At 38.0% G+C, this 12,613-nt stretch overlaps 2 protein-coding genes across 2 annotated transcripts; both read right to left on the bottom strand.

Annotated features, from left to right (window-relative positions):
* Positions 1-380: 380 nt before the first annotated feature.
* On the bottom strand, positions 381-4,799 carry LOC138901253 (uncharacterized). The gene is made up of 4 exons (XM_070189002.1): positions 4,377-4,799; positions 4,030-4,272; positions 3,740-3,867; positions 381-633 (listed from the first exon to the last, which is right to left on the bottom strand). The coding sequence occupies exons 1-4, from the start codon at positions 4,797-4,799 to the stop codon at positions 381-383; spliced, it is 1,047 nt and encodes a 348-aa protein (XP_070045103.1).
* A 36-nt stretch (positions 4,800-4,835) lies between these two features.
* Positions 4,836-5,353, bottom strand: LOC138901252 (uncharacterized). Its single transcript, XM_070189001.1, has 2 exons — positions 5,211-5,353; positions 4,836-5,124 (listed from the first exon to the last, which is right to left on the bottom strand). Exons 1-2 carry the CDS (start codon positions 5,351-5,353, stop codon positions 4,836-4,838), a joined length of 432 nt encoding a protein of 143 aa, XP_070045102.1.
* Positions 5,354-12,613: the final 7,260 nt, after the last annotated feature.

Raw genomic sequence — 12,613 nt, 5'->3', positions numbered from 1 at the left:
GTAGGTATGTTGGTTGTAGAAAATTCAGATATGGGAGAAGTAAGAGGAAATAAAGGTGGGGAGGTACTGGAATTGAAGGAAAAGGGATAAATGTTTTCATGAAATTGGACATCCCTAGATACAAAGACTTTTTTAGTGTCTAAATCTAGAAGTTTATAATCTTTTTGGTCACTAGGATATCCTAGAAATACACAAGCCCTTGTCCTAGGTTCAAATTTATCCATAGGTGCCCTAGCAATATCCAATAGGCGTCTATGCTTCCTTTCGACAATACCATTCTGTTGAGGGGTACCCATACATGAGGTTTGATGTAAAATACCCTGAGATTTGAGAAAAATAGAAGTTGATGTCCCTGTACCTAATTCTAAGGCATTATTAGATCATATAATTTTGACTTTGGTACCAATCTGTCTTTCCACCAAGCTCAAAAACCATTTCAAGACTGAAAATGCATTGCTCTTAGTACTTAGCAAGTCGGTCCAAGTTGCCCTACTGAAATCATTGACAATTGTTAGAAAGTATTTATATCCATTGTAAGTAGGGGTTTTGTAAGGATCCCAAGTATCAATGTGAATTAGGTAAAATATGCTTTTGATTTGGATGTAACTGAGAGGGAAGGGTAATCTGGACTGTCTAGCCAAAGGACATACATCACAAGAACAATGAGAATAAGATGAGAATGAAATGGAACTAATATATTTCATTGCATTGAAAGGCAAATGCCCAAGTCTAACATGCCATAACCTTACATCATAATATGTTTTTCTGAAATTGGTAAAGGTACTGAAACTAAACTACAAAAACAACTCTTAAAAGATGAAATGAGAGTCTTGGTAGAGTGATCCTTAGACAGTGTCTGTAACGACCCCATCGGTCGTTTTGATTTTTACTGCGTCGTTCAGCAGTTTTAGGCCATGAACAACTTCACTTCAAGTATTATGACTTGTACGTGTAGTCGAAATTGAGATTCAGGGAGTTCAGAGTTGATTTGGAAAGAAAATTATTATTTTGGAAGCTTTAAGTTGGAAGAATTGATTAAGGTTGGATTTTTGAGTAAACGATCTCAGAATCGGGATCTGAAGGTTCCAACAGGTTCGTATGATGATTTCGGACTTGGGCGTGTGTCCGGATCAGGTTTTGGATGACCTGGGAGCGTTTCGGCGCCTATTATGGAAGTTGGCATTTTGAAATAATTTCATAAATTTGGCTTGAAGTGCATTTCAATGTTATCAATGTCCGTTTGGGATTCCAAGTCTGGAATAGCTTCGTATGGTGATTCTGGAATTGGGAGCACGTCCGGATGTGGATTCGGAGGCCCGTAGGTCATTTTGGAGTCATTTGGCTAAAGCTAGAAATTCGAAGGTTTTTGAGAAGTTTGACCGGAAGTGGACTTTTTGATATCGGGGTCGGAATATGATTTCGGATGTTGGAGTAGGTTTGTAATAGGAATTATGACTTGTGTGCAAAATTGGATGACAATCGGGCGTGGTTTGATAGGTTTCGGCATCGATTGTAGAAGTTTAAAGTTTCAAAGTTCATTAAGTTTGAATTGTGGTGCAATTCATGATTTTGATGTTATTTGATGTGAGTTGAGGCCTCAAGCAAGTTTGCGTTGTGTTATGGGACTAGTTGGTGTGGTTGGACGGGGTCCCAAGGGCCTCGGGTGTGTTTCAAGGTAGTTTCAGATCAATTCAAGTTGTTTTGGACTGCTGTTGCTGGTATCTGGTTTCCTTCTTTGCGAACGCAAAGGGATTCCCGCGTTCGCGAAGGGAGTTCTGCGTTCGCGAAGAGGAATTTGAAGAGCTGTTGATTTGGCCTTCGCGAACGTGAAGGAGGGTTCGCGAACGCGGAGAGTTGCGTGATGGACTTACGCGAACGCGAGGGTCCAGTCGCGAATGCATAGAAGGAAATGGAGGAGATGGGCCTGAGGTCGTTGGCCTTCGCGAACGCGAAGAGTGGAACACGAACGCAAAGGAGCAGGTTAGCTGGCCATCGCGAACACGACGAGGAGGCCGCGAACACGAAGAAGGAATTTTGGGCAGTGGCGTTTTGGCCTTCGCGAACGCGAGACCTTGGTCGCAAACGCGAAGAAGGAGTGATTGTGCTGGGCAGAACGTTTTAAAAATGGTGGTTGAGTTAAGTTCACCCATTTTTCACACGGCTTGGGCGATTTTTGGAGCTTTTGAAGAAGGCATTTCATCATCAAGCATGAGGTAAGTGATTTCTACTAGTTGTGAGTTATATACAAGGTCTACATATGGATTTAAACATGAAAATTTGTAGAAATTTGGGATTTTGAAAAAAAACCTAGAAATTATATTTTTGGATTTTGACCACGAATTTGGATATGGAATTGAGAATAAATTATATATTTTGGTTCATAATGCTATGGGTAGTATTTATCCTCGAAAATTTTCAGAATCAGACACGTGGGCTCGAGGGTGATTTTATCGACTTTACGAGCGGAGATGGGAGTTGTTGTAAATTGAATTATAATGAGTATTAGAGCATATATTTATGGATTTGCACATTTATTGATTAGTTTTGGAGCGTTGGGCATCAGTTTGAGTGGTTGGAAGGGCTTGGGAGCCGGTTATGGAACTTTGGAGCGAGGTAAGTCTCCTTTCTAACCTTATAAGAGGGAATTAACCCCATAGGTGAAATAAATTGATATGTGCTTCTATGTATGGGGTCTACGTACGCACGAGGTGACGAGAGTCCGTGCGTAGCTACTATTATGCTTAAGTTCGGGTAGTCTAGGACCCAAAAGCATGCTTTACTTATAATATTTGCAATCTTGTTGTCAATTTAAAATGCTTAAATCATATCGAACTTTGTAAATAAATTTCTAAAAGGCTAGACATCATTTTCTTGACTTTTAAAAGAGAAATTGCCTTCTTCCTGTGATAATTACCCTTGGAGAATTTTTGATTGATTGTTTGAATGTGTTATTTTTTTTTTGTGGAGCGGGCCGAACGCCTCGGTAGATTAAATATATGCATCTATGGTTCGCATCATTCGATCCTCTGCAGTGCACAGTTTAAATATTATGTTGGAACGGGCCGTACGACCTCGACATGATTTGCGCATGCTTGTATTGCTTGCCTTGAAATTTATGACAATTGATATGGCCTCACTGGCCGGAGATATAAATTGTTAAAAGACGGAAATAAATTTGGAGATTCCTTAATTATAAAAGAATTTCTTACCTACTTCAAAATAATGAGCTTACCGCCGTTCTACGAAATTCATACTTAATCATACCATTGGTAGTTTATTTATAGCCCATAGTAAGTGTACGAGTCGACCCCTCGTCACTACTTCTTCGGGGTTAGGCGGGATACTTACTGGGTACACGTTGATTTATATACTCATACTACACTTGTTGCACATTTTATTATGCAGACACATATATACTATTGGCCTTGTGGGAGCAGCGGCGTGGTTGATAAGGGGACTTAGGTGAGATGCATTTTGTGAGACGATTCGCAGCCAGAGAGTCTCCTTTAGAGTATTTGTATTTCAGACAGTTATTGTATTTTATTTTATCTCCTAGTAAATGCTCATGCACTTGTGACACCGGGTTTTGGAATTTATTATGGGTGTTCAATATTGAAATTGATAAAAATATTATTACTTATTCTGAAAAATCTCATCCTTTACTATTTAATTTGAAGGAAAATATGATTTCAAAAATATTAAAGATGATGACCAAATCTAGTATTTATTATTGGCTTGCCTGACAGTGATGTCCGGCGCCATCACGACCTTAATGGATTTGGATCGTGACAGTGTCCTATGAGGCTCCAATAGGTAGAGACCTTCTTTAGCTTCACCAAAAACTTGAGGGTTCTTCAGAAGAGGGCCCTGCAAAATGCATCCAAAAGAAGTAAAAATTAAGAAACACTTGAATGCCTGGCAAAGTCTATTTACTGACAAAAGATTTTATCTGAAACTGGGAATGTGAAGAACACCTTTTAGTGTAAGACCTGGGAAAATAGAAACACTACCAGTGTGGGTAACTTTTACCCTAGAAGAATTAGACAGCTTTACCATTAGAGGAACATGAAGAGGTAAAGGAAACAAGAAAGACTTGACATTATAGCACATATGCTGAGAGGTCCCTGGATCTATGATCCAAGAGCTAGAATTAGAGTTAGCTACTGAATAACATGAGGGACAGTTTGTAAGAAATATATCAGCTGCTGAATTTGCACTAACTTCTGAAGAACTTGATTGTCCCACTTGAATATGATTCAGAAGTTGGACTGGCTGAGTAAATTGATCTGGGGAAAATTGCTGGGCAAATTGAGGTCCCTCAACTGAGTTGCTTTGAATTCCAGTTGTTCCATTGTTGTAGTAGAATTCCCTTTTACAGTTCCTTGAAACTTATTTGGCTTAGTGAATATGAAATCAGAGGAAAAACCTATAAGCCTATAGCAATTCTCAATAGTGTGATTGGTAATCTTGCAATAGGAACACATTTGACCATTTTTCTTGCCTTTGTAATTGTTGTTTCCTTTGATTGAGTTGTGTCCAATTTTCTGCAGAGAGTTAATGTGATTTCCTCTGTTGATTTGAGTGTTCTGATTTCCTGCCATGAAAGAAGATCCATCTCCTGGAAACTGTGAGGTCACATGCACTTCTCTTTGATTTTCATCTTGTATCAGTAGTGAGTAGGGATGGTTTACACTAGGAAAATGGTTAATCATGAGAATATTACTCCTAGCTTGAGCATAAATCTCATTCAAACCCATTAGGAATTGAATTAGCCTTTCATCATTCTTGAACTGCATCATATTGTGTTTTCCTCCACAGTTACAGTTGCAAGAACACTACATATTTGTGCTAGGAGTGTCAAGTTCATCCCATAGACACTTGAGTTTTGTGAAATAGCCTGCAATGTCTGTTGAACCCTGAACTAAGTCAGCTAATTTCTTTTGTAAGTGGTACAGTTTTGCACCATTGGATTGTCCAAATATGTGCTCCAGATATGTCCAGAGGTCTTTTGCTATTTTGGAATACAAAACACTATCAGCAATCCTTTTGGTGAGGGGGTTTAGTAACCAAGATGTTACCATATCATTGCACTTATCCAGATTTTCAGATCTGAGTGAGTTATGGCTGGGATAGGACAGGATCCATCAATAAAAATCATCTTGTTTTTGGCTGAAAGGGAGATAAAGATGGACCTACTCCAACCTTGATACCCACGACCATCAAAAGGAGTGTTTACCAAGACCATTCCAGGTGTATCAAAAGCATGAAGAAAATAAGGATGGGTTAAATCAACAAGAATTGAAGATCCAGTCCCTATTGAGGTTTGAGTAACATCAGTCAAATCTGAAGACATGATGTTATTAAGAAAATGAAGAACTGTGAATCAAAAAAGAAAAGAAGGGACGAATCAGTAAAAGAATTTTTACTGCTCTGATACCATGTAGAAATTTAGAGAGTTTAATTGGGAAAATTTTCTGCTTTCTTCATTGATACTTTTACTGTACAAAGAATGTCTATTTATACAAATATTCCTAGGTGAGAGAAAACAAGATGAAAAATGAAATACTCTACACTTTTAAGAATTCTACTAGTCTAATCATAACAAATAACTAACTCATATTCTCTACACGTGTGAATTTTCTTATCCGTGTAAGAAACTTCCAGAATTGTGAAGCTCTATATTATTCCCAATTAAATGACCAGGATTTAATCCATCACAAATGTCTTTGTTGCTTAAGATGGGGACACATGTCTCTGTCACGACCCAAAATCCAACTAGTCGTGATGCTACCTAACCCAACCCACTAGGTAAGCTAGTGAACCACTAACCAATTCCAATAATAATTAATAAAGCAATTAAGTAATAAAATTATCTGAATCTCAAATATTCCCCAAGAACTGGTAGTACAAATCATGAGCTTCTAAGAATAGAGTTTACAAAGCTGAAATGAAATACATATATCGTATGTTTGAAAAGTACATAAACATATTTTTTATAGATCTAAGGCTACCACGAACAAGAGGCAGCTACATCCAGGATGCAGGTACATCTTCAAATCCAGCTCCTATCGAACACAACAAAATCAACAGCCAATATCTGCACGCAAGGTGCAGAAGTGTAGTATGAGTACAACCGACCCCATGTACTCAATAAGTAACAAATCTAACCTTAAGTTGAAAGTAGTGACGAGCTAACAAAAAACCCGGATCCAATACCAATATTCCATAACAGTTCGTAACAGCATGGTACAATAACAAAAGAAGAATCTCAGAAATAAAAGGTTTCATTCGTTCATAGTTCCAAAAAAATAGGCATTTCTTTTCAAGTATCTCAGTGAAAATCCAAATCTTTTACCGAAAAGCCAATATACGAGTAAGTTTGAAAATTGTGATTTTTTCCAAAACTTCTTTCAACAAATAGTAAGATGTTTCATTTTCAGATAGCATGAGAAAAGTACTTCTCTATGCCTACATGTCAAGATACAGGTAAAATCATAAATGTCCCCAAAACTGGGTAGCAGAAGGAAATGCACCTCTGTACATGTATCTCAAGTACGCATGTCAAATGCAATGCATCTCGATGATAAGCTCATGTACTCACACTCTCAGAGTACTCAATCTCACTGTCTCACATTCTCTCTCACTATGCTCAGCACACTCAATCACTCAGTGTTGTACAATATCCGATGCGACGTGCAGCTCGGTCCATATTTATAGTCAACTGCGCTCATTGGGGTTGTGCAGACTCAGGAGGGTCTCCTTTCAGCCCAAGCGCTATATCCGTACGGACAACTCACGTGCCATAATATCAATATCTGAAATCGCATGGATAACTCATGTGTTGCACGGACAACTCACGTGCTATAATATTAACATCTGGAATCTCACGGACAACTCACGTACTATAGTGTCAACATCCTCACAAACAGTCCCCCGGCCTCACTCAGTCATCAATCTCTCCTGTCTCACTCACGAGCTCATAATTTCATGAAACTAGCCCGACAACAATGATATGATGTATCAATAAATAACTGAGACTGAGATATGATATGAATGCATGAAGATGATCGAGTATGAAATATCAATGAAATCAGTGAAATAATAGCAAGAAATGACTGCTATGGGTCCTAGCAGTATCATCATAAAGCCTAAACATGGTATTTAGCATGATTGACAGCCCAATTACTTTATCACATGGTGAAAACACGGACTATCAACAAAGTAAGACCACTATACAATGCCATGGAAACAACAGAGTCCCAATTCACATGGTGCACGACCGTCACCTAGCATGTGTGTCACCTCAACACAAATCACATAATACGTTTTTCGGGGTTTCATACCCTCAGCTCCAAGATTAGAAGAGTTACTTACCTCGAACAAGTCAATACCAATGTCGAGCAAGCCAAACAGTGCTCCATAGATGCCATCCCACGCGTTCCGACCTCCGAGCGGCTCGAAACTAACCAAAATCAACTCAAGTACATCAAACAATGCTAAAGGAACCAATCACGATCGATAAAGATCAAATCTTGAATCAAAATCCCAAAATCGGCCAAAAGCCCAACCCGGGCCCACACCTCAGAACCCGACAAAATTTACAAAATCCGACAAACCATTCAATTACGAGTCCAACAATACTAGTGTCACTCAAATCCGACTCAAATTCGATGTTCAAAACTCAAAACTTCATATTATGAAACTTTAGGGCAAAACCCCCTTATTTCCTCTTTAAAATTCACAATCCAATTACCAAAAATGAAGGTAGATTCATGGAATAAGATCAAAACCAAGTGTAGAACAGTTACCCCAATCCTTGTGATGAAAATTGCTCCAAAAGTCGCCTAAATTGTTCTCCCAAATCCGAAAATGGGTGAAAAATCATGAACCCTCGAACTCAAAGGGTTCTGCCCAGTCAATCCGCATTTACGAACAATTCGTCGCATCTGCGACCACCGCTTTTGCGGTAAAATTTTGCTTCTGCGAAAACAACCTGAGAATTCGAACCTCGCACATGCGGACAAAATATTCGCTTCTGCGACATCGCAGGTGCGAGCCACCATCCGCACCTGCGAAATACCTCGCTCCTGCGCTCCGTCACTGCGCACCTGCGCATCCGCATATGCACCCAAATCTCCGCTTCTGCGGTCCTCCTCATCCAACTCTCATCTCTCATTTGCGACGCCTTTGTCTCTTCTGCGGATATTGCACCTGCGCAAAACCAGCCACAGGTGCGATCACACAAGAACCAACAACTTAGCAAAATAATCCAAAAATGCAATGAAATGATCTGAACCCCGGCCGAAACTCACCCAAGCACCTCGGGACCCCGACCGAACATGCCAACAAGTTCCATAACACAGTACAGACCTACTCGAGGCCTCAAAATACACATAACAATGTCAAAACGACGAATCACATCTAAATTCAAAATCAATGAACTTTGAAACTTCAACTTCCACAACCGATGCCGGAACCTATCAAATTACATCCGATTGACCTCATATTTTGCACACACATCACATTTTACATTACGGACCTATTCCAAATTCCCAGAATCCTATTCCGACCCCGATATTAAAATGTTAACCCCCTGGTCAAACTTCCCAAAAATTCAATTTTTGTCATTTCAAGCCTAATTCCGCTACGGACCTCTAAATAAGTTTTCGAACACTCTCTTAAGTCCAAAATTACCATACGGAGCTATTAGAATCATCAGAATTCAAATCCGAGGTCGTTTACACATAAGCCAACATCCGGTCAACTTTTCCAACTTAAGTTTTCAATTATGAGACTAAGTGTCTCATTTTACTCTGAAATCCTTCCGGACCCGAACCAATTACCCTGGTAAGTCATACAACAAATGTAAAGTATAAAGTGAACACTAAATGGGAGAACGGGGCTGTAATACTCAAAATTACCGGCCGGGTCGTTAAAGTCTCAGTCTTTGATTTCCTTTTAAGACTAGATTCAAAGTCATTTGTTTTCTCCGCCAAATATTCTGACTCTCTTCTTTTCTTCATTTTCATTTTATTTCTTCTTATTCTCTTCTTCTTCGTGAATCAAAACACATTGAGACTTGGAATCAAGAGATTGATTCCCAAGATTTTGACTAAACCCAAAACTGGAAAAATTAAATATGAAAGGGTCACTTTCGTAAGGATCAAATCAGATTCAAGTATAAAAAATGTGGAGAACTAGGTCAAAGATGTACTCATAAAAATTGAAGGTGAAAATGTAGACAAAGTGTTTGTTGAAATTTTCAATGATTTTGAATCACTACCCATTGTTTCCAAGAGCATCCCAAACTCAATTTGTTTGGAACCAAGTGACGAAGATGAGGATACACCAAGAGAAAATATAGTCGAGTTGGAAGATGAAAAAAAACCCTCAGATATTCCTTATTTAGATGCATCCAAAGAGGTTAAAGTTGAGTATGAGGAACATTCAGAAAATAAGGAAGGAAAGATGTTCGATAAATATCCTCAACGGGATATAGCTAGATTTCCAGATGCACTTCGCTCAGAGAGAAAGGATGGGGAAGAGAGTTCTGTGAAAATTGCCTCACAAGTCTTAGAGCATGAGTTTTTCTTGACCTTTGATGAAAAGAACAGAAAACTCTTGAGCAAGGCTAGAGTTAGTGAAAAAATAGAAATTATTGGTAAGATTGGTACTATTTCAAAAGCTGGAATACTCTTTGCAAGTCCTCATGTTTTCTCGTTTGTGCCAAAAGTATGTTTAATGAATTTTGCATGTAGTTTTGATCATTTCCTTACTTCGAATATTGGTTTGAAGTCTAATGGGGTCATTGACTTAAAGTTTAATAGGTTCATAGAGAATTCTGTAGTAAACAAGTACTACCAAGGTGGAGATATGAGGATCACTAGAAAATTATTTGATGAAATATTACCTTGGGTGTGTGGGAATACTATTCTCATTGAGTTGGATGTTGTTAAGCTTTGGATCTATAATCCAAATCTGAGGGAACTTTTTGTTGAACCAAGGAAACAAAGCATAGAACATGGTCTTGATCGAGTCAATTGGTGGCTACAATTTGACTTTGGCATAGAGATATGCTGTTCGTTTGACACAGGACATATTGATTCTGAAGGTATATAGTCTAAACTAGAGATACCAAGTAAAGCATACGCTGAGTTGTCTATTGAAATAGCTTCACATTTTAGCATTGATGTTGAGTTCTCTGAATTTGGATGTCCCATTTCTTACTGTCTTGCTAAGGACCGGGTATTTTCGGAGATTGCTAATAGTGATATTGCTTCAACTATGCAAGTGAAGATAAGGCTTGCCAAATTGGAAAGAATAATGCATTCTTACCTGGGTGGCTTGGAAGTTGATATATCTCTAAATTACAGAGAGTTTCTCAACTGGATCACTAGGGTGAAAAAGAAAAAGGATGCATTGCTTGGGGTGATAAAAATGCATATTGGAATTCTCTTTTGACAGTACAGATTAGTGAGGGTTTCTAGGGGATAGTTACTGTGAATTTCACTGATAAACTAGAGATGCTATTGGGTTCTAAGGATGTCGATTACTGGTTTGGGGGTGGATCAAGACTCTTTGCTCATTTCTTTAAGTACTAGTTTTATGGTTCTTATATGAGTAATAGGTTAGATCACGCTCGAAGGTGGTTCTATTCCCTTATAAGTAGAATCACTATATATATATATCACAACAACTATTCAGTTGTGTAACAATAAGAAGCAATTATCTGAATGTAAATTTGAGATCATGCACAATTCCAAAACTCATCAAGTCAACATGGTTTATTTTAGGAACTATTCAGAAATCACATGGTTGGTTGTTTATTCAACAGAACAGGGTGTGGGTATTACAAAGACAAAAACTAAAGAAAAATAGAGATTATCATTTTGGATTGTCGGATGAGCATGATCTTTCTCTTTTTGTTGCGAAGACAGACAAGGTTTATATTTAAAAAGTTCTATATGCTTTTGCCCTTTCCTATCTATGTTCAAACGATCACAAATGGATTATTTATATTGATGGCTTAGAGTTACCTTTCGACCTTTTGGAATCGCCTAACTTGAAGCACCAAATAGATGGTTCTATACCTAAATGCACACCAGATCGCATACTTGGAAATAATAGGGTGGTTCTTAATATTCTTGTTATACCTATGAAAGGTAGCTTTCCAATGAGTATGCTTCATTTCTGCAAGGACTTGTTCGGTAAAAGGCTCAAAAGATTGCATGTCTCAATTCTTCTTCTAGCTTCCTTATTCTTTCTGGTTCTTTGGTGTATCATACCCCATCTGGTGACCTTTGGCTCGCATGATTACTTGCTTAAGAATGGAATAAGCAATATTGCATCAGTAGGTCATACTTGAAAATTATTTCGCATGCATTCCAATAAGAAAAAAGGTGACAAGTTTGTCTCCTCCTCTAAAGGGGGTGGTTTTCTTAGATCAATGTGGGAAAACTTAATTGAATGAGTTGAACCAATGTGGAGCTTCCTCAATATAATTTTTATGTCCAGTATTAAAGTGAGGGACATGGAAGTTACATCTTCAATTGATGTGGAAAAGGTAATAAATTTAGAGGTTGTAGATATTAAAAAGAGTACTAGTCAAGTTTCAGAAGCTTTGGTCCCTGCCATCATCTGTATCTGCACTTTTGGTGCATCCATCTTGCTAGACAAAATCATAGGGACTAGTCAAAAATTAAAATATTTCTCTAATACTATAATGGGCATGAAGGGTGTCATGCTTAGACAGGATTTGAACAATTATGTTTTTGTGTATTCTTCATTGAGCTTTTTGGATACATACTGTGTGGTGCTGCTTTGTTTTCTGTCGATCCATATCACTATAACTAACAAGCAACTAAGGAAGCAATGGTTAAGCTTGTCAAATAGGAAGGATGGATTACGACCAAAGGGATATAAGGATGCAACTAATTGTCCTAATCTTCATCAAATTCAAGAAGGGTCATTCAAAACATTGTGTACAAGGTTTCTTGAAGAGGGATGAATGTCACGGTTTGGACCGTGACTCTTAAATTTAAATCAAGACATGGATATTATTAGAATTGGGCCCGCCCAGCAGGAAGTCCGAATGAGAATTAGTCCATATATATATATATATATATATATATAAAATCAAGTTTTTATCCTTTGTTATGTGATCCCTATTTTTCCTTATTTTTAAGCGAGTCCTTCTATGTTGGATAGCGGAGGGTTGGACATGTGTCATAGGTGATAAAAGATTGTTAGCTGTAGATAGCGTTTCCAGTATTTAGGGAATGTTGCGTTGTATTTTGGGGTTATCTGATGAATGAAAAATTAATTTATCTTTTCTCTGTATTTTCTTCCTTTAATTTTAGTTATTTCTTTCCTTATCATGGCGATTCCGACTTTGGAATCACTACATGATGTCTTTATGTGATGTTTGAAACTTGAAATTACAGTTTACCATGATAAATCTCTATTTAAGTGATTTTTGTGGAAGAGTTGATGCCTTGACTGATATTCCTAAAAAGCATGTCAAATAATCCAGTTACCATGATTCTTCTAAGAGATCTGATTAATGATATCATGCTTTAGTTCATGCTATATTCATGTTTCTTATGCTTCATGA

Source organism: Nicotiana tomentosiformis, chromosome 11 (genome assembly GCF_000390325.3).
Source record: "Nicotiana tomentosiformis chromosome 11, ASM39032v3, whole genome shotgun sequence".
NCBI lineage: Eukaryota > Viridiplantae > Streptophyta > Magnoliopsida > Solanales > Solanaceae > Nicotiana > Nicotiana tomentosiformis.
The sequence above is the reverse complement of the archived record's forward strand: the minus strand, read 5'-3'. Positions and strand labels throughout refer to the sequence as shown.